General features: G+C 42.3%; 1 protein-coding gene across 11 annotated transcripts in view; it reads left to right on the top strand.

Annotated features, from left to right (window-relative positions):
* The first annotated feature begins 718 nt into the window (after nt 1-718).
* Nucleotides 719-22,150, top strand: part of LOC110489385 (TBC1 domain family member 5) — a 40,927-nt gene continuing 19,495 nt past the window's right edge. For 2 of the 11 annotated variants that reach the window (XM_036971600.2, XM_090228492.1), the window contains exons 1-9: nt 719-836; nt 14,480-14,533; nt 15,466-15,587; nt 17,488-17,539; nt 17,680-17,788; nt 17,869-17,958; nt 18,087-18,161; nt 18,890-18,957; nt 19,102-19,204. In XM_036971600.2, coding sequence (XP_036827495.2) covers nt 15,485-15,587; nt 17,488-17,539; nt 17,680-17,788; nt 17,869-17,958; nt 18,087-18,161; nt 18,890-18,957; nt 19,102-19,204 — 600 coding nt within the window. In that variant the 5' untranslated portion in view covers nt 719-836; nt 14,480-14,533; nt 15,466-15,484. Of the gene's footprint in view, nt 853-12,308; nt 12,395-14,479; nt 14,534-14,658; nt 14,703-15,465; nt 15,588-17,487; nt 17,540-17,679; nt 17,789-17,868; nt 17,967-18,086; nt 18,162-18,889; nt 18,958-19,101; nt 19,205-22,150 lie in introns of all 11 variants that reach the window. The other 9 variants (XM_090228493.1, XM_036971602.2, XM_090228496.1 and 6 more) reach the window with 9 other exon arrangements.

The following is a 22,150-nucleotide window of genomic DNA, read 5'->3' as shown; positions in this document are numbered from 1 at the left end:
GAGGCATTTCTAAAGTTATGTTATTTAAGAATCAATAGGGCTATGGATGTATTTATTTACTTTGTATCAGCGTGAATTGAATTGAGAAATAAAAGCCCCACTTTTATTCCATAGGCTTCAATCCACACAATGCAGCTGTTCCAAGAGTGCATTGTTCACCGGCTGTCCACTGGTTTCAAAAACATTGATTGATAGGCTGCTTAAATTTCTTGAATTCAACCCTGCACATGCTTCCACACACACACACACACACACACACACACACACACACACACACACACAAACATATCAATCTGACACAATAGTTGTCTGCTCTACTTACAGAGGGCTAGTGGCTATGGGGCTCTTCAGGGGCTGTCTCTTATTATGCTGCAAACCCTAAAACAATGTAAGCATTGTTCCTCAGTCTGTTTGGGAATAATCAACGGGCAAGATTGCTTAATGTACCGTTTAACCATTTCACCATTGTAGATTCTCTTTTAGCCTTCACAGGCATGCACTTTGCAAGTGGGCCTTCATCACACACGTTTAATCCTCATCATTCATCACATGACAGAGGATAGTGATGTGTTGCATGATAATGTTTTGATGTAGAAGTATGTAATATAAATGAAACATATCCCAAGGTTCCTATTTTAATATGGGTCCTCAACCCATCCTGTTTTTGTTATGATTGATCATTTCAAGAACATGTTTATGGTAAATACGCTGCCATAATATTACCTCCCTAGTCACATGTTCTATCAGCTGTGCACCAGCATATCCGCCTGTTTCGCGACTGTTTACAATCAGAAGACAGACAGACCAGAATGGGGAACCCCGCATGAGCAGAACTGGTAAAACACACTCACAGTAAACAAATTATTTTTTATTTATATTTTATTGGGAAACAACTCTTGTTTTTGCATGAAGTTGCTATTTTGTTTTGTCTTTATCTGGCTGCATGTCGGAAGTGTACAGCTGGGCCTGTGTGCAATGCTCTTGCAGCTAGCCTGAAAGAAAAAAAACTAGCGAGACAGTTTAACGATTAAATTATATTACGAGCCATCAGCAACGCAGTGGCATAATACATTATTTGCGTGCTATTGTAAATATGCATGGTGTTGCTACCTAGTTAAAGACATGTTTGTTGGTCTACCACCATGTTGTTGGACAACTAACGTTAGCTGCTAAGTCATGCCAATATTACACACTAACATTGCGGTGGAAATGTGTCTGTTCACCTTTTCTGTTATTAAAGCTATAAAGCTATAATTTTGCTAACTGTCTATTTACCCTGTGTTCACATTCGGTCGATGCCTTTTGAGACATTCAGTTGGCCTCCACTTTGAATCTGTTGTTTGCTAGTTAGCTATGCACTAGCCTACCTGTTTTTATTATGTCTAAGTTATAGTTGCCAACAACACTTGTGGCCCAGTATAAGGCATTGATTATATTAGGTAATTGCAGGGCGTTTGCATAGTGTAGTGAACGTTGAGTCAGGTTGTATCCAGAGCTGTTTTGGTCGGAGGCCAAACAGGAGAGGTCTGTCCACTAAGAACCGTTTTGTCAGCGTCGACCCTATGATCTCTGAGCGAGGTACGCTGACTGCAGGGAAGCAGCCAGTCTAACCTGTTACTGAAGACATATCTAATCCGTAACTCCTTGTCTGTCCATCCGGATAGTCTACCCAAACCGAGTTATAGGTGCCGGTTTGGAGATAAATGTAGGCTCAGACGGTTTCTTTACAGATTTCCACCCATTATACAATCCGGAGGGATGGACAAGGAGTTCCGGATTATAGATATAGCTAGTTATTGTCCAGGCCCCCCTGCATTGGATCTTTCTAGGACACCCATGCGCAAATGCTACCTAGTCTATATAGCAGGGGCGTAGCAAGAAAGTATTTTAAAAAAAAAAACAATAATAATAATAGTGTATTTTACACCCCTGCTCTATAGAGCTAGCTGAGATGACAGCTGCAGGGAAAACAAATCCCTAGGTAGTGGATAGAAAGAAACCTTAAAAGGAACCAGACTCATGGTTGAAACTGATTAGTTATGTACTAAACTGTGCTAGGCTAGGGGCAGTAGGATGTTTCTTGCCTATGATTGTCTTCATACTTAGTTCTTTGTGTGTGGGTGGGGGGTGGGGGGGTTGTTTCATGTCTCAAACACTGAGGGACAGAACATTTCAGGATCCCGGTCTGCACCCTGGCCTGCTCAGGATCTGTGGTAGCCTATATTCTGCATCCCCAATGGCACCCTATTCCCTACATAGTGCACTAGTTCCTTTGGGCCCTGGGGGCAAGTAATGCACTATATAGGGAATAGGGTGCCATTTGGGAAGTAACATTAGCCTGTGTGTTGGTCTGGGAGCTCCTGTAGACCATGGGACTAGAGCCCTCTACAGCAGTAATATGGAGGTAATTGTGTGCTGAAGTGTAGGTATGTGAGTTTGTGTAACAGGGGGTCTCTCTTTTTCTCTTCATTTTCTCTCTCTTTTTTTCACCTAGCATGGAGTTTATGTCACCAGGTCTCTAGTCTTCCTGTCAGCTCCGATCAGAGCAGCTCCGATCAGAGCAGCTCCTCTCACTGGTCTCTCGCTCCAATTCAAGGGTCTATATTGGCATGGGAAACATAGTTAACATTGCCAAAGCAAGTGAATTAGATAATAAACTATTTAAAAAATGAACAGTAAACATTACTCACAGAAGTTCCAAAAGAATAAAGAAATGTGTGTATGCAGTGTTGTAATGATGTACAAATAGTTAAAGTACAAAAGGGAAAATAAATAAACATCAATATGGGTTGTATTTACAATGCCGTTTGTTCATTACTGGTTGCCCTTTTCTTGTGGCAACAGGTCACAAATCTTGCTGCTGTGATGGCACACTGGAATTTCACTCAGTAGATATGAGTTTATCAAAATCGGGTTAGTTTTTTAATTCTTTGTGGGTCTGTGTAATCTGAGGGAAATGTGTGTCTATGGTCATACATTTGGCAGGAGGTTTGGAAGTGCAGCTCAGTTTCCACATTTTGTGGGCAGTGTGCACATAGCCTGTCTTCTCTTAGGAGCGCTTCTCTTGTGGGCCAGGTCTGCCTACGGTGGCCTTTCTCAATAGCAAGGCTATGCTCACTGAGTCTGTACATAGTCAAAGCTTTCCTTAAGTTTGGGTCAGTCCTCTCTGTTTTGGGCCAAGTAGCATTCTAGTTTACTCTGTTTTTTATTTTTTTTATTCTTTCCAATGTGTCAAGTAATTATCTTTTTGTTTTTTCATGGTTTGTGTTTGTGAACAGAGCCCCAGGACCAGCTTGCTTAGGGGCCTCTTCTCCAGGTTCATCTCTCTGTAGGTGATGGCTTTGTTACGGAAGGTTTGGGAATCGCTTCCTTTTAGGTGGTTGTAGAATTTAATATATATTTTCTGGATTTGGATAATTAGTGGATATCTCTCTGAGTTAATTATGAGGAGGATCATAAACATCCTATCTTTCCCTGTAGGATGACATCACAGTAGCTTATAGTGTTGGTAGGTAGACAGACTAGTGCTGTCAACAGAACAATCCAAGTTTAGTTTATTTGGCACATGCATGGGATAAAGGTGTAAACGGTACAGTGAAATGGTTACTTGCATAGCCTTTTGTTTAAACATCTAGCTAGCTAAACAATGAACCATAATCCCAACTCATTCTGCCACGCATGAATCTGCAGGTAGCTAAAGATAACCAACTAGGTTCAATGTTAGATAGCTAGCTAATATTAAGCTATAACTAGCAATGCAAATGGTCTGAGATGCCAATAATATTACTAATCAGATCATACACGTAATGTTAGATAGTGAGCGAGCCAGCTGACGTTAGCTAGCTAACAGTATGCTTTAACTTGCAATGAAATTAGCTTTCTGACAAAATTAGAAACGTATAATATCTGAAAATGTAGCTAGACTCTTCCCCGTCTATATGGATGACTGCTTCTCTGTCATGTAGTTGCCATTTGTTTGAAAATGTAATCCGGAGACAGGTGTTTTTATACAACAGCCTCTCTCATCTCTCAGCTTCCACTGATTTAAAAACTCGGGCAACTTGCTTGTAACAACGACTGTTGTTCGCTGTTTCTCCTGACGACAGTGATGGGGGAAGACTAGTGTCTGGTTCAATGATTATTTTTTTTAAACCTAAAATCAGGGATTTCCTCATCGTGATTCATTTTCAGCATGTAACAATCGTCAAAAAAAAGTAGTCCATCACAACGTTTTCCAACTGATCTTTGTCTATAGTGCTATTAACTTCAGGGCAGCAATGGAACACTTTTTTTCAGTTCTTAATGATATCTTTAAAAAACAAATCGCGTTAGAGGATTATCCACACATACTGAGCATCTGATATTATAGACATGAGCATGCTTCATGGTAGACCAATCCAAACTAATTTCTTGGCCTGTCCAGCCCATCCATTATCTTAGCCGATCATGGTGTCGTGTCTTTGGCTATGCCGGATTAAGTGATATGACATGCTATTCTATAAAATAATTTATCCGTAATTAATATTACCTGATTGAGCTAATCATGTAAATGTAATTAACTAGAGAGTCGGGCACCACAAAATAATGCTTATAGAGCTGTTAACTTCTGAATAAACTCTTAAAGACCTAGTAATATTTTGCATCAATAGCAGTCAATATCAATCGTCATCTTAATTCAGTCTCATCTGAAAGTTGTAAATTCTTAGTTATCTGCATGAACCCTGGGTTAACAAGTTGAATCAGCAATACAAAATTGGGTTTAATTATTTATTTACTAAATACCTAACTAATCACACAGAATTACACATACACAACTTGATTACAAATTACGTCATAAAGGAAAACGTCCCTAGTGGGCGGAACCAATATGACAGCTTGTTACACAAAAGAAAAGGGGCTGGGTTTGAGTGAAGGAGCGGGAAGACTGAGGAACAAAGGCGAAGCTGTGCTATCGTAAATACAGTATCCTATGCATTCTAAATTACCGCCCATTTGGAAAAGGAAAATGCAATAAATATTGACTCTGAGCTGCGCTTCGGTAGGTTGGTGGTAGATGGAAGGCCGTGTTGCCCAACCGAGTCCTTTGAAGAATGTCTCTGGTGGTCAATTGGTTACGTTGTAGTAATGTCGATGGGTGATAGACGGGATACTCTGTCTGTTCCTTCCTAACCCTCGTTGCATCTGCTGTTGCTAACTCGACGGCTAGGAGGTATCACTTCTGTAGTGAATAAGAGTTCAAAGTTCATACCATTCGCAACCAAAGCTCACGCTGATGTTGGCTTCATTCTGTAGTTATTATCTGAACCATTCTGACATAGGACCGTCGTCCTACATCCTCGGAACAGGAAGTTTTATATTGTCGTCAAGGGCTTATATAGGAAGGGAGAGGAGGGTGTGTTTGAAAAGTTTTATAGCCCATGTCCCTTCACAGGGGCGGGCCACTGATTGAGCAGAGCCCTGTCTCACATTTTATAAGCTAAAATCACATTTTATCCCATCACAAATAATTTCATATTCCAACATTTAAATTGAACAATTCCATGTGAATATGATAACTCTGTGTAGACTTTCCACTGTAGAGTTTGTCATCTGATCATTGATGAGAATGTCTCAGATGACAACTGAACTGACATCATATTCATTAAGTACCACCGCATATGTTCAATTGTTCGGATTACCAGAATATAGTTAATTTCTCCACACCTTCTGATGTTCCCTGAATCTCTATGTAAACCAAGGGTTTTGCAAATGTAACCTCAGTAGGGTAGAGAACGGAAAAGGTGGGAAGAGGTATTTATGACTTGTCATAAACCTAACCCCCAGGCCAACGTCATGACAATGGCTAGCGGGAAGGTTCCTGTATTCTTCTGTGGATAAACCAACTAGGCTCATAATTTAAATGTTATTCGTATTTACAGATGGCATACAAGTTTAAGGCACATGAAAGCGCACATGTTCCCGAAGGAATTTTTGTCAAAAAAATAAATATATTTAAAATAACTTATTATGCCTCTCCTGCCTGGGCGCAGTGGTTAAGGGCGCTGTACTGCAGCGCCAGCTGTGCCACCAGAGACCCTGGGTTCGCGCCCAGGCTCTGTCGTAACCGGCCGCGACCGGGAGGTCCGTGGGGTGACTCACAATTGGCCTAGCGTCGTCCGGGTTAGGGAGGGCTTGGCCGGTAGGGATATCCTTGTCTCATCGTGCACCAACGACTCCTTTTGCGGGCCGGGCGCAGTGCACGCCAACCAAGGTTGCCAGGTGCACGGTGTTTCCTCCGACACATTGGTGGGGCTGGCTTCCGGGTTGGATGCGCGCTGTGTTAAGAAGCAGTGCGGCTTGGTTGGGTTGTGTATCGGAGGACGCATGACTTTCAACCTTCGTCTCTCCCGAGCCCGTACGGGAGTTGTAGCGATGAGACAAGATAGTAGCTACTAAAAACAATTGGATACTACGAAATTGGGGAGAAAAAGGGGGTAAAATTAAAAAATAAAATGCCTCTCCTGTGATGTGTGACATACTTCTTGAAACAGGTGAAGAAGACTGAAGACTGAACCAATCTGTATAGACTACTTCCACTAAGATGGACCCTCAGTCACATGAAAGTCGTAGTCTTCTATACTAGCACTGAAGTACCCTGCTCTTTCTGTTGTTCCTCAGTGTATTCTGCTGTTGTCAGAACTCAGAATGTCTAGGTTATCTGCTGTTCTACAGCAACATAATCAGACTGACTGAAAGCAGAAGAAAGTCTTTATGGCTCTGGGCAGAAACTACACAGCCCCTCTGTCTAGCTTAGTTTATATCCAATTTGTTTTCTACCATTTCAGGTCTTCCAAGTCCTCAATCTTTATTTTAATTGGAGTGGAGAGGGAGGGAGAGGGACTTCACCTCTTCACAGCAGGCATGAAGTGCTGTTTACAGTAAAGAGGAAGTGAATCATTATGTTGGTTTATTAATCTCCCTGAGGGAATGAAAGTGTAGCTTTATGTATTTCACTTGCATGTCATTTTATTTTGTAAGGCATTTGTCAAATTTAGCTTTCTGTTTCTGTAATGTGTTGTCATACGCTGTACAAACGACTACATAAGGCTAATCATTGTTTCTGTCTGGGATCATGTAGAGGTCAGGATGAGGACTCTAATGTGTGTCGTAATAATGTCTGTTAATGGCTCAGACTGTGCTAAGGGTATCCTCATTCCCCAAATGTCTGGATCGTATTCATTAGTGCACACTGTAGCAAAACATTTTTGCAAGGGAAAAATAACAAGCGTTTCTTATTGGACAAGTCCAGGTTTCCCCTGTTTCAGTCCATTTTGTGATGTTTGGTACCTAGTGGATATGGCACAGTTTTTCACACAAGTGGGGTTTAGTGTGCCTTGTTTCAGTATGCTAAATCACAGGCAAGTATCTTATCTTATCCCAGTACATGCTTGTAGATAACTTTACATTGCTATTTACCTATTGGTTTATTAATTCCTTCCGTTATGTATTTATTTGATTACATAAAAGATCAATGCGGTGAACTATTGACGTATCTTTGTGTGGTAAATTACACAGTAGTTAATTTGCGTTGATTATTGCACTGAGAAGTTTGTTGTTATTGTTACAGAAAAGGAGTTGACACTCTGAAATATAACTTCAGAATAGAAGTGAAGTCTTCCTCCAGGCATGGCCACCCGCACGCACACCAGGCCTGGAATTTTAGGTACAAGGCCATTTGGCCTTCAAGAGGTGCCCAACCTGCCAGGGCACCAAGGCCACCTGGAAAAACACTAGCTATTCTGTTAAGTGTATGTACAGTGGGGCAAAAAAGTATTTAGTCAGCCACCAATTGTGCAAGTTCTCCCACTTAAAAAGATGAGGCCTGTCATTTTCATCATAGGTACACTTCAACTATGACAGGCCAAGACCAAAGAGCTGTCAAAGGACACCAGAAACAAAATTGTAGACCTGCACCAGGCTGGGAAGACTGTATCTGCAATAGGTAAGCAGCTTGGTTTGAAGAAATAAACTGTGGGAGCAATTATTTGGAAATGGAAGACATACAAGACCACTGATAATCTCCCTCGATCTGGGGCTCCACGCAAGATCTCACCCCGTGGGGTCCAAATGATCACAGGAACGGTGAGCAAAAATCCCAGAACCACACGGGGGGACCTAGTAAATGACCTGCAGAGAGCTGGGACCAAAGTAACAAAGCCTACCATCAGTAACACACTACGCCGCCAGGGACTCAAATCCTGCAGTGCCAGACGTGTCCCCCTGCTTAAGCCAGTACATGTCCAGACCCGTCTGAAGTTTGCTAGAGAGCATTTGGATGATCCAGAAGAAGATTGGGAGAATGTCAGATGAAACCAAAATATAACTTTTTGGTAAAAACTCAACTCGTCGTGTTTGGAGGACAAAGAATGCTGAGTTGCATCCAAAGAACACCATACCTACTGTGAAGCATGGGGGTGGAAACATCATGCTTTGGGGCTGGGTTTTTCTGCAAAGGGACCAGGACGACTGATCCGTGTAAAGGAAAGAATGAATGGGGCCATGTATCGTGAGATTTTGAGTGAAAACCTCCTTCCATCAGCAAGGGCATTGAAGATGAAACGTGGCTGGGTCTTTCAGCATGACAATGATCCCAAACACACCACCCGGGCAACGAAGGAGTGGCTTCGTAAGAAGCATTTCAAGGTCCTGGAGTGGCCTAGCCAGTCTCCAGATCTCAACCCCATAGAAAATCTTTGGTGGGAGTTGAAAGTCCGTGTTGCCCAGCAACAGCCCCAAAACATCACTGCTCTAGAGGATATCTGCATGGAGGAATGGGCCAAAATACCAGCAACAGTGTGTGAAAACCTTGTGAAGACTTAAAGAAAACGTTTGACCTCTGTCATTGCCAGCAAAGGATATATAACAAAGTATTGAGAAACTTTTGTTATTGACCAAATAGTCATTTTCCACTATAATTTGCAAATAAATCCATTAAAAATCCTACAATGTGATTTTCTGGATTTTTTTTCTTCTCATTTTGTCTGTCATAGTTGAAGTGTACCTATGATGGAAATTACAGGCCTCATCTTGTTAAGTTGGAGAACTTGCACAATTGGTGGCTGACTAAATACACTGCTCAAAAAAATAAAGGGAACACTTAAACAACATAATGTAACTCCAAGTCAATCACACTTCTGTGAAATCAAACTGTCCATTTAGGAAGCAACACTGATTGACAATAAATTTCACATGCTGTTGTGCAAATGGAATAGACAACAGGTGGAAATTATAGGCAATTAACAAGACAACCAATAAAGGAGTGGTTCTGCAGGTGATAACCACTGACCACTTCTCAGTTCCTATGCTTCCTGGCTGATGTTTTGGTCACTTTTGAATGCTGGCGGTGCTTTCATTCTAGTGGTATCATGAGACGGAGTCTACAACCCACACAAGTGGCTCTGGTAGTGCAGCTCATCCAGGATGGGACATCAATGCGAGCTGTGGCAAGAAGGTTTGCTGTGTCTGTCAGCGTAGTGTCCAGAGCATAGAGGCGCTACCAGGAGACAGGCCAGTACATCAGGAGATGTGGAGGAAGCCGTAGGAGGGCAACAACCCAGCAGCAGGACCGCTACCTCCACATTTGTGCAAGGAGGAGCAGGAGGAGCACTGCCAGAGCCCTGCAAAATGACCTCCAGCAGGCCACAAATGTGCATGTGTCTGTTCAAACGGTCAGAAACAGACTCCATGAGGGTGGTATGAGGGCCCGACGTCCACAGGTGGGAGTTGTGCTTACAGCCCAACACCGTGCAGGACGTTTGGCGTTTGCCAGAGAACACCAAGATTGGCAAATTCGCCACTGGCGCCCTGTGCTCTTCACAGATGAAAGCAGGTTCACACTGAGCACGTGACAGATGTGACAGTCTGGAGACGCCGTGTCGATAACGTTCTGCTGCCTGCAACATCCTCCAGCATGACCGGTTTGGCGGTGGGTCAGTCATGGTGTGGGGTGGCATTTCTTTGGGAGGCCACACAGCCCTTCATGTGCTCGCCAGAGGTAGCCTGACTGCCATTAGGTACCGAGATGAGATCCTCAGACCCCTTGTGAGACCATATGCTGGTGCGGTTGGCCCTGGGTTCCTCCTAATGCAAGACAATGCTAGACCTCATGTGGCTGGAGTGTGTCAGCAGTTCCTGCAAGAGGAAGGCATTGATGCTATGGACTGGCCCGCCCGTTCCCCAGACCTGAATCCAATTGAGCACATCTGGGACATCATGTCTCGTTCCAGCCACCAACTGTTGTACCACAGACTGTCCAGGAGTTGGCGGATGCTTTAGTCCAGGTCTGGGAGGAGATTCCTCAGGAGACCATCCGCCACCTCATCAGGAGCATGCCCAGGCATTGTAGGGAGGTTATACAGGCACATGGAGGCCACACACACTACTGAGCCTCATTTTGACTTTTAAGGACATTACATCAAAGTTGGATCAGCCTGTAGTGTGGTTTTCCACTTTAATTTTGAGTGTGACTCCAAATCCAGACCTCCATGGGTTGATAAATTTGATTTCCATTGATAATTTTTGTGATTTTGTTGTCAGCACATTCAACTATGTAAAGAAAAAAGTATTTAATAAGAATATTTCATTCAGATCTAGGATGTTATTTTTAGTGTTCCCTTTATTTTTTTTGAGCAGTGTACTTTTTTGCCCCACTGTAAATGTTGGAGTATTTTACTAATAATATTACATTGTTGTTTAGCTTTTTTTCTATCTGATTGGGTGGGTGGGCCTGTGCCTTCCCAGGCCCACCCACACCTAGGCCCTCCCAGGCCCACGCCCCTCCCCCACAGGGGGAATCTGGAGCAGATTCCATGCATGAGCAGCACAGTCAATGGGTGTGATGTGGGGGTAGGACTCCTCCACTTTAGAGCAAGCAGCCTTATGTTCGCCTTCATGGTGACTGCATTGTCTGTCACCAGTGCAAATACCTTCTGTGGTCGAAGGTCATTGACTGCCTTCAGCTCATCTGCAGTGTAGAGACCGGCGTGTCTATTGTCCCTTGTCTGTGCTCTTGTAGAATACTGGTTGAGGGGTGGAAATGATGTAGTTAATTATTCCTTGCCCACGAACATTCGACCACCCATCAGAGATGATTGCAATAGTCTGCTTTCGCTATGATTTGTTTGACCTTCACTTGAACTCTGTTGAACTCTGCATCCAGCAAATGAGTAGATAAGCATGTCTGGTTGGAGGGGTGTATGCTGGGCGAAGAACATTCAGAAATCTCTTCCAATACACATTGCCTGTGAGCGTCAGAGGTGAACCAGTTGCATACACAGCTCAAGCAAGACATTCATCATTTCTCTGACTACGTACCTCCATTGAGTTAAAAAAAATAAGTTCCGATTCCAGGAGGACCATGAGCTGTTGCTATCTATAAGGTGTGTGATACATCATTTTCACCTCTGACAGAAGTCTCATCTTCTATTCGAGGTTGCTTGTGAGCTCTGAGGGAACTTTATGCACTTGGCCAGATGATTCTGCATCTTTATTTGCGTTCGTCACATATGATTTGGCACAGTATTTGCAAATGTACACTGCTGCAGTGAAATGTCTCCACACATCAGATGATGCCCGTGGAATTTTCCTGTAAAGATTAGTAAAAAAAAATCTAAATACAATTCCATGTACAGATAAATAGTTAAGGAGTTAGATTAAAAAACTCCTTTGTAATATAAATGTTTTAAAATAAGTGAATTAACACTCCTCAGTTAGCAGGCTCAAGCAAGCTAAAACCCACATGGTAGCAAACACTAACTAGCAGAAATTAAGTTAGAAATCATTTAAACACACTTTGCTGTAGGCTACTATTTACTAGTTAAACAAAAATAATGTCATATAAAATATATTCACCCCACCCAGTATTGTAATCAAAACTTACCAGAAAGCGTGTAGTCCTTGTCTCCAGTGTAGTAGTGTGGGCTCAATAGCATCTCATTAGTGTGCAAGATCTTGAGAATCAGCTGTCCTTGTGATGGCAGAATTGCAGAGGGTTGCAATTCCATTGAATTGAGGACAGTTTAACCAAAAGGTTCACTGTTATAAGCTAACTATTTTTAATGAATTTAAGCTAAATTCCCGGGCTTAACTTCCCATGCTAAATTCCGGAAATTGTCCGGAAAGTTTCCGACCCTTTGCAACCCTAGTTAGTTCATAAAAGGAAATCAGTCAATTTAAGTAAATCCATTAGGCCCTAATCTTTGGATTTCACGTAACTGGGAATAGAGATATGCATCTGTTGGTCACGTATTCCTTTTCAAATGGTTTTTTAGCACCATACACGCTGTCTACTAGCTGCTCGGTACAGTTAACCTGGGATTGATCCATGAAGAGCTTACTTCTCCAGTGGCCATTGAAGGTGAGAATTTTCCCGCTGAGGTCGGTGCCCTACATTCTAGAACAGTCAGGTCAATACCCTGTGAGGACGACCAGCACACACACACGAGCTTCCCTGCGACTGTTTGTGCAGAAATTATTTGGTTGTGCAAACCCAGTTTCACCAGCTGTCCGGGCAGCTTATCTCAGACGATCCCGCAGGCGATCCCGCAGGTGAAGAAGCTGGATGTGGAGGTCCTGGGCTGGAGTGGTTACACGTGGTTGTGAGGCCTGTTGGATGTACTGTCATCCTCGAAAACGTCGTTGGAGGCGGCTTAGAGAAATTAACATTCAATTCTTTGACAACAGCTCTGGTGGACATTCCTGCAGTCAGCATGCCAATGGCACTCTCCCTCAACTTGAGGCATTGTGTTGCGTTACAAAACTGCACATTTTAGTGTGGCCTTTTATTGTCCCCAGCATAATTTGCAGCTGTGTAATGATCATGCTGTTTAATCAGCTACTTGATATGCCACACCTGTCAGGTAGATGAATTATCTTGGGAAAGGAGAAATGTTCACTAACCGGGTTGTAAACAAATTTCTGCACAAATTGAGAGAAATAAGCTTTTTGTGCGTTTGGAACATTTCTGGGATATTTTATTTCAGCTCATGAAACATGGGACCAACACTTTACCTGTTGTGTTTATATTTTTGTTCAGTGTAGTTGTTACATTTCTAAATATTGAGATTGGAACTCCCCCTTCTTCTAATAATGGTTTGGTTGGTCTCTATTGGGCCATTTGAAGATGAAGGCCGTCATCTTACATGATTAGAGGACCTTGAGATGCTGCACTGCTAGTAGCTTCTGTTACATGTTCTGATTCTTCTGTAAAAATTCATTAGACATGAAACGTACACAGCCCGTGGCCTGACAGTGAGCCGTCGTAGAGTTTGAGGAACTAGACGATTAGGCACGTCTGAAACACGTCAAACTATTTTCAGAATCCATTCTAGTTCAAAATGAGGAAACGCAACCCATTATTTACCTATTCACAGCATCTCTCTCTCTCTCATTGGAGATTAGTTCTAATTATTTAATGGGATAATGCCTTTTTAAAAGGGGGAGAAGAAAAACTGAAATTACTTAAAGAAGGCATTAGTCTTTGTGAAGAACAGATGTTGCCGAGGCAAACAGGAGCATGCATTATGCATATAAAATGATTTATTTTGGTAGCGTGCACGGCTGATTTATGGAAGCCCCGTTCCATGCGCCTCGTTAATGGGTTTAAGGAGATGCCTTTTGTAAAGGTGATTTCCATAATTAATAAAGGGACATGCATAATGTGTGCGCTGCTGCAGTGGAAGGAGGCATGTGTTATGTAGGCTAGGTTCCAATGTGTGTACACACCAACACATTGATAACCTGCGAGGCCTATCCATGATAAAGAACAGACAGGAGGAGTTGTTTAACCTAAATAAGATAAACAGGGTTTATTGAGGATGTTATAAAATGTTGGTGTTTTTTTTAATGAAAGATGTGTGTGTGGTTTAGGGGTTTAGGCTAATTCTGGAATGGAGATGCTCGATGGCCTATCGTATTATGCGAAACGGCATGATTTCTCTCTTTTGATACTGTAGGACTTAGTCTGATTTCCATGGCGTTGTAGTGTCTATTTGTCACATCTCCCACATAGAGCTGTCAGTCTGAACATTCCCTGAGCTATCCTTATTCCCTACTTTCTCCATGGAAGTGGTTGTTTTTGTGCACAAGTCACTCTATCATTTGCATACACATTTTCATGTCAATTTACATAATGTTATTTTCCACTTCTTGTTCTTGTCCAATCTGTCTTATTACAGTGTAGGCTGTCAGCAATGTTTGAAAGCCACTCGGCACACATTACAGTAGTCTAAACTTCATGCAGCAACGAAGTCAGTCATCAGATCTATCAGTTCCTCCTTCACTATTGTCTTGTTGAATTCCCTTCACTAGTGTTGTGTTGAATTCATTTGGTGTGATCTCCATACCCAGGGATAGAGAGAGATACAAATACTTTTTTTTTTGTTTTTGATCTTTGATTTCTCTTCTTTTTGTCCTGAATGTCCCTCTGTGTTGTTTCTCTCAGATACGCCTTCATCTGTCGTGAGTCTAAGCTGAGGAGAAACACATTGTTGTGACTGTAAGTACTGACATGGAACAAAGACAAAAAAGCCTAGGCCTAAAGCTTAATTGGATAAGAATATTCCCATTTTATACTGTTCTGTTTTTAATTGCTCAACTTCCTCCCACTCTTTCTATTATCAGATAAATCCTCCTGCTCTTGCTCTGGTGTGTTCAGTTACTCCATGGTATTTACTGCTGCAGTCATCCATGTTTTTTCTGGGTTAAAAAGGGGCTTAGGTGGTGGTAGGTGCTGTCGGCACAATGGGCGCGGTCGGCACAGTGTAATTTTAGCACATTTATTTTGGTGTTTTAGCATTTTCAAACCTATTTCCTGCAATTCTCAGAATTTCTCCTTGGAGCAGAGATATATTTTTGCAGTTTTAAGGTTTTGCCATTCAGCTGACAGAAGATGTAGCAGTTTTAAAGCTAATTTCCAGGGATTCTACACATTCTGCCATGGAGCTGAGATCATTTGAAAGATAATTTCCTGCAGTTCTATGCATTTTGCCATAGCTAATGCTGTGTTCTTTTGCTCAAAGGGAAACATCACAAGTTTTCAACTTCATATTCATCTCCAGCTCCAGCTCAATATCAACATATGTGAAAATTATAGAAATGTGCCATTTTCACATATGTTGATGTTGGGCTGGAGTTGAGAAATTGTGACATTTCCATTTAAAAACAATACTATTAAATTGTCAGGATTTAAAAACAATTAAATTGTTTTGGGAATGTTCTATTGCCTGACTGTCTAGCTTTTATTTTGATGCCTGTTAGTGCTCAAAGATGATTTTTATCAAAATTCTATACTGTAGGTCTATAATCTTTTCTACATACTTTATATCTGGGTTTAGTCGTTTAAGTTTACACAGTGTTTTGTTTGTTTGGACTTGTTCTTGTTCTATGGTACACGGGTAGTTCTAACCCGTCCTGTTGTTCTCATCACAGGTTCTGTTGGGTGGGTGTCATGCAGCACCCTAACTTTGAGACTCACCACCCTCTCCAGCCAGAGGGAGAGCAGGAGATAGGTTTTGACCCGCTCCACAACTTAAACAGGAATCTCAGCCGTGGTGAGTCGACATTTACAACACATTCGTTAAGGATTTATTAACATGTTATAAGTCTTATCATCTGAGGCTTAATTAAGCTATTCTGAATATGAAATGTTTATCTAGTAATGTGGGGAAAAGTCGATAGTTACTTCTGTATGATATTATATCGAAATGACTCCTAGTATAGATCAGTAAAATATTTACAGTACCAGTCAAGTTTGGACACACCTACTCATTTAAGGGTTTTTCTTTATTTTTACTATTTTCTACATTGTAAACTCAAGGGGGAAAAAAAATAAAATAAATGTCTTCTCACTGTCAACTGTGTTTATTTTCAGCAAACTTAACATGTGTAAATATTTGAATGAACATAAGATTCAACAACTGAGACACAACTGAACAAGTTCCACAGACATGTGACTAACAGAAATGGAATAATGGGTCCCCTGGGGGGGGGGGGGGGTTAAAATCAAAAGTAAGTCAGTATCTGGTGTGGCCACCAGCTGCATTAAGTACTGCAGTGCATCTCCTCCTCATGGACTGCACCAGATTTGCCTGTTCTTGCTGTGAGATGTTACCCCACTCTTCCACCAAGGCACCTGCAAGTTTACGGACAATTCTGTGGGGAATGGCCCCAGCCCTCACCCTCCGACCCAACAGGTCCCAGATGTGCTCAATGGGATTGAGATCCGGGATCTTCGCTGGCCATGGCAGAACACGGACATTCCTATCTTGCAGGAAATCACGCACAGAACAAGCAGTATTTCTGGGTGCATTGTCATGCTAGAGGTAATGTCAGGATGAGCCTGCAGGAAGGGTACCACATGAGGGAGGAGGATGTCTTCCCTGTAACGTACAGCGTTGAGATTGCCTGCAATGATGATAAGCTCAGTCCGATGATGCTGTGACAGACCATGACGGACCCTCCACATCCAAATCGATCCCAATCCAGAGTACAGGCCTCGGTGTAACGCTCATTCCTTCAACGATAAACGTGAATCCGACCATCACCCCTGGTGAGACAAAACCACAACTTGTCAATGAAGAGCACTTTTTGCCAGTCCTGTCTGGTCCAGCGAAGGTGGGTTTGTCCCCATAGGAGACAACGTTGCCCGTGATGTCTGGTGAGGACCTGCCTTATAACAGGCCTACAAGCTTTCATTCCAGCCTCCCTCAGCCTATTGCGGACAGTCTGAGCACTGATGGAGAGATTGTGCGTTCCTGGTGTAACTCGGGCAGTTGTTGTTGCCATCCTGTACCTGTCCCGCAGGTGTGCTGTTCGGATGTACCGATCCTGTGCAGGTGTTGTTACACGTGGTCTGCCACTGCGAGGACAATCAGCTGTCCGTCCTGTCTCACTGTAGCGCTGTCTTAGGCGTTTCACAGTACGGACATTGCAATTTATTGCCCTGGCCACATCTGCCGTGCTCATGCCTCCTTGCAGCATGCCTAAGGCACATTCACGCAGATGAGCAGGGACCCTGGGCATCTTTCTTTTGGTGGTTTCTGGAGTCAGTAGAAAGAAAGGCCTCTAGTGTCCTACATTTTCATAACTGTGACCTTAATTGCCTACCGTCTGTAAACTGTTAGTGTCTTAACGACCGTTCCACAGGTGCATGTTCATTAATTGTTTATGGTTCATTGAACAATCATGGGGAACGGTGTTTAAACCCTTTACAATGAAGATCTGTGAAGTTATTTGGATTTTACGAATTATTTGAAAGACAGGGTCCTGATAAAGGGACGTTTCTGTTTTTTCTGAGTTTATAAGAAAACATGCCTTCGTCAGAAAAGGGTGCATTGATCAAGTATTCAATCATCCATTATGTTGGAGCTGAGCTTCATTGTGCCACATCATTGGTGTCTATAGCGCCTTCTAGTGGCTGCATGTTTAATGCTTTTCATGTGTGTTTAACAGGAGGATCTCTGGATAGTAGCACTTTGTCTGAGTCCACTTTCCTCTCCTACAGGTAATGTGTGTAATTTATGTTTTGGTCCACGTCACAGCCAGATCTAATTCTCTGCTTATTCCATATTAGATTAAATAAAATTGGAGAGGGCTGAAAACTCACAACCTTTTATCTCTCTCATTACCTCCCTCCCTCTAAAGGAAAGAATGGGATGACTTGTTTCTGAACAGTAATTACCTGACCAGGATCCGTCAGGCAGGCATCAACGGTCGATTGCGGAGCAGCCGATTCCGCAGTGTGTGCTGGAAGGTAAACCAGTCACAGACAAACATGGTTCTTGGGTGTCTGAAGGTAGTTCTACCATGTGAGTCATGTGTGTTGTCTTCTAGTTGTACCTGGAGGTCCTTCCTGAGGATAAGAGCCAATGGATCAACAAGACCAAGGAGTTACGATCCCAGTACGAGAAGATCAAAGAGCGAGTGAGTTGGTGTGTATGTGCGCGTGTCATGCGTTCACCTGTGCCTGCTCGTTTGGGTGAGCATCAACTCCTACTTTTTACTCTGTGTGTGCGCGTCCGCCAGTCACTGACCGCCTCTCCTCCTCTCAGCACATCACCAACCCCCGTAAGGCTGCAGGCCAGCAGGACTTGGTGGTCAACAACCCACTCTCACAGGACGAGGGGGTAGGTGTAGCCTCAGTCTCTCTAGATACAACTCTTTTTCCAGAACCGTGGGAATGTAAACATTTAAATAACTCTATCACAGGACTAAGTGGGGTGTCCCTGTTGTAAATGCTACTTATTATAATACCTTTAGGATTCCTTTATTATGATCTGTATACAGGTAACTGTCAAAATGATGTCATGCCGGATATAAAGCAGGTGCTTCCACACAGGTGTGTTTCCTGAGTTAATGAAGCAATTAACATCCCATCATGTTTAAGGTCATAAAAATGCTGGATATTATTTAGGCTACCATGGCTATGCCCCCATAGGATGACAATGCCCCCACCCACAGGGCACAAGATGTGCCTGAATGGTTGTTGAGCATGAAAACGATGTAAGCCATATGCCATGGCCGTCTGAGTCAGGTTTTAGGTTTTCCACCTCCATCAACAACATTTCTCATAGAAGAATGGTGTCATATCCCTACGATAGCGGTCCAGACTCTTGTAGGATCTAGATGCATTAAAGCTGTTCTGGCTCGTGGTGCCCAGCACCCTATTAAGACACTTTATGTTGGGGCTTCCTTTATTTTGTAATTTACCCAAATGTCCTTGTATTGACCCCAATGGGGAATGGGAACCGCGTCCAACATTTAATAATCAGTCTGGTCGTAGGAGGCTAGGTGAATGAGTCTAGGGTGTATTTCCTGGTCCATATGTCATTGTGTTCTCCTCCCTCCTGTCCAGAGCCTGTGGAACAAGTTCTTCCAGGACAATGAGTTGAGAGGGATGATCAAACAGGATGTTATGAGAACGTGAGTCTGATTTAAACATTTCTTAACTGTTAACCAGAGCTGTATTTAAATGTTTATCAGACTGTCATTCTCATATCTACTGTACACCTCTGAAATAAACACTCTCTTCTCCCCCCTCCCCTCTTTTTTCTATTCTGTCCGTAGGTTTCCTGAGATGCGTTACTTCCAAGAGGAGGACGTAAGGACCAAGCTGACAGACATCTTGTTTTGTTACGCCCGAGAGAATGAACAGTTACTGTACAAACAGGTACCATTCCAGCATTAGTTAAGATTTCTAGAGGCACACAAGTGTTAGATATGCCACTAGGCATGCTAATGCACCCCATAGACTAGACAGTGTACTGTCTTCATAGTGCTACAGTCGGAGAGAGAGGACGATGACCAGTCAGTGTTCTAACAGGAAGTGACACACGTCTAGCCACTGGGTAATGAAGTTTAATGATACCGGTCAATACTGATAACACACCTCATGCATCACCCTGAAAGAAATGGGCCATTCTCTCTCTCTGTCTCTCTGTCTCTCTGTCTCTCTGTCTCTCTGTCTCTCTGTCTCTCTGTCTCTCTGTCTCTCTGTCTCTCTGTCTCTCTGTCTCTCTGTCTCTCTGTGTCTCTGTCTCTCTGTGTCTCTGTGTCTCTCTCAATGTGCTTTATTGGCATGGGAAACGTGTTAACATTGCCGAAGCAAGTGAGGTAGATAATATACGAAAGTGAAATAAACAATACAAATGAACAGTAAACATTACACATACAGAAGTTTCAAAACAATAAAGACATTATTAATGTCATTTTATTTATATACATACATAGTGTTGTAACTATGTACAAATGGTTAAAATACAAAAGGGAAAATAAATAAGCATAAATATGTGTTGTATTTACAATGGTGTTTGTTCTTCACTGGTTGCCCTTTTCTTGTGGCAACAGGTCACAAATCTTGCTGCTGTGATGGCACACTGGAATTTCACCCAGTAGATATGGGGGTTTATCAAAATTGGATTTGTTTTTGAATTCTTTGTGGATCTGTGTAATCTGAGGGAAATATGTCTCTCTAATATGGTCATACATTGGGCAGGATATTAGGAAGTGCAGCTCAGTTTCCACTTCATTTTGTGGGCAGTGAGCACATAGCCTGTCTTTTCTTGAGAGCCAGGTCTGCCTACGGCGGCCTTTCTCAATAGCAAGGCTATGCTCACTGAGTCTGTACATAGTCTAAGCTTTCCATAATTTTGGGTCAGTCACAGTGGTCAAGTATTCTGCCACTGTGTACTCTGTTTAGGGCCAAATTGCATTCTAATTTGCTCTGTTTTTTTGTTAATTACTTGACATTACTTGAAAGCATTATCTTTCTTTTTGTTTTCTTGTGATTTGTTCGGGTCTAATTGTGTTGCTGTCCTGGGGCTCTGTGGGGTGTGTTTGTGAACAGCTTGCTTAGGGGACTCTTCTCCAGGTTCCTCTCTCTGTAAGTGATGGCTTTGTTATGTAAGGTTTGGGAATTGTTTCCTTTTAGGTGGTTGTAGAATTGAATGGCTCTTTTCTGGATTTTGATATTTAGTGGGCATCTTCCTAATTCTGCTCTGCATGCATTATTTGGTGTTCTACGTTGTACACTAAGGATATTTCTGCAGAATTCTGCATGCAGAGTCTGAATTTGGTGTTTGTCCCATTTTGTGAAGTCTTGGTTGGTGAGTGGACTCCAGACCTCACAACCATAAAGGGAAATGGGCTCTGTCTGATTCAAGTATTTTTAGCCAGATCCTAATTGGTGTGTTGAATTTTATGTTCCTTTTGATGGCGTAGAATGCCCTTCTTGACTTGTCTCTCAGATCGTTCACAGCTTTGTGGAAGTTACCTGTGGCGCTGATGTTTAGGCCAAGGTATGTATAGTTTTTTTTGTGTGCTCTAGGGCAACAGTGTCTAGATGGAATTTGTATTTGTGGTCCTGGTGACTGGACCTTTTTTGGAACAGCATTATTTTGGTCTTACTGAGACTTACTGTCAGGGCCCAGGTCTGACAGAATCTGTGCAGAAGATCTAGGTGCAGCTGTAGGCCCTCCTTGGTTGGTGACAGAAGCACCAGATCATCAGTAGACATTTGACTTCGGATTCTAGTAGGGTGAGGCTGGGTGAAGCAGACTTTACTAGTGCCCGCGCCAATTCGTTGATATATATGTTGAAGAGGGTGGGGCTTAAGCTGCATCCCTGTCTCACCCCATGGCCCTGTGGGAAGAAATGTGCGTGTTTTTTGTGTTCATGGATTTTATGTTGTATGTTTTAACCCCGACACCACTTTCCATCAATTTGTATAGCAGACCCTCATGCCAAATTGAGTCGAAGGCTTTTTTGAAATCAACAAAGCATGAGAAGACTTTGCCTTTGTTTTGGTTTGTTTGGTTGTCAATTAGGGTGTGCAGGGTGAATAGCCAATTTGACATTTGCTCAGTACATTGTTTTCATTGAGAAAATGTACGAGTCTGCTGTTAATGATAATGCAGAGGATTTTCCCAAGGTTACTGTTGACTCATATTCCACGGTAGTTATTGGGGTCAAATTTGTCGCCACTTTTGTGGATTGGGGTGATCAGTCCTTGGTTCCAAATATTGGGGAAGATGCCAGAGCTAAGGATGATGTTAAAGACTTTTAGTATAGCCAATTGGAATTTGTTGTCTGTATATTTGATCATTTCATTAAGGATACCATCAACACCACATGCCTTTTTGCATTGGAGGCTTTTTACTTTGTCCTGTAACTCATTCAAGGTAATTGGAGAATCCAGTGGGTTCCGGTAGTCTTTAATAGTTGATTCGTATATTTTTTTGCTCTTTGTTATAGAGCCAAAAAAATTGGAGAAGTGGTTTACCCATACATCTCCATTTTGGATAGATAATTCTTTGTTTTTGTTTAGTGTTTTCCAATTTTCCCAGAAGTGGTTAGATTCTATGGATTCTTCAATTACATTGAGCTGATTTCTGACGTGCTGTTACTTCTTTTTCCATAGTGTATTTCTGTATTGTTTTAGTGATTCACCATAGTGAATTTCTGGTCCCTCTGTTTTTGGTTGGACAGGTTTCTCAGTTTCTTTCTTATATTTTTGCATTCATCATACCATTTGTGATTTATTAATTTTCTATTTTAAATTTGATAGGGAAGCTGAGAGGTCAAGTATACTGTTAAGATTTTCTACTGCCAAGTTTAC

The sequence above is a fragment of the Oncorhynchus mykiss genome, chromosome 30 (genome assembly GCF_057628025.1).
Source record: "Oncorhynchus mykiss isolate SJ-2025 chromosome 30, ASM5762802v1, whole genome shotgun sequence".
In the NCBI taxonomy this organism is placed as follows: domain Eukaryota; kingdom Metazoa; phylum Chordata; class Actinopteri; order Salmoniformes; family Salmonidae; genus Oncorhynchus; species Oncorhynchus mykiss.
Note: the sequence above shows the minus strand (reverse complement) of the source record. Positions and strands in the feature narration are given on the sequence as shown.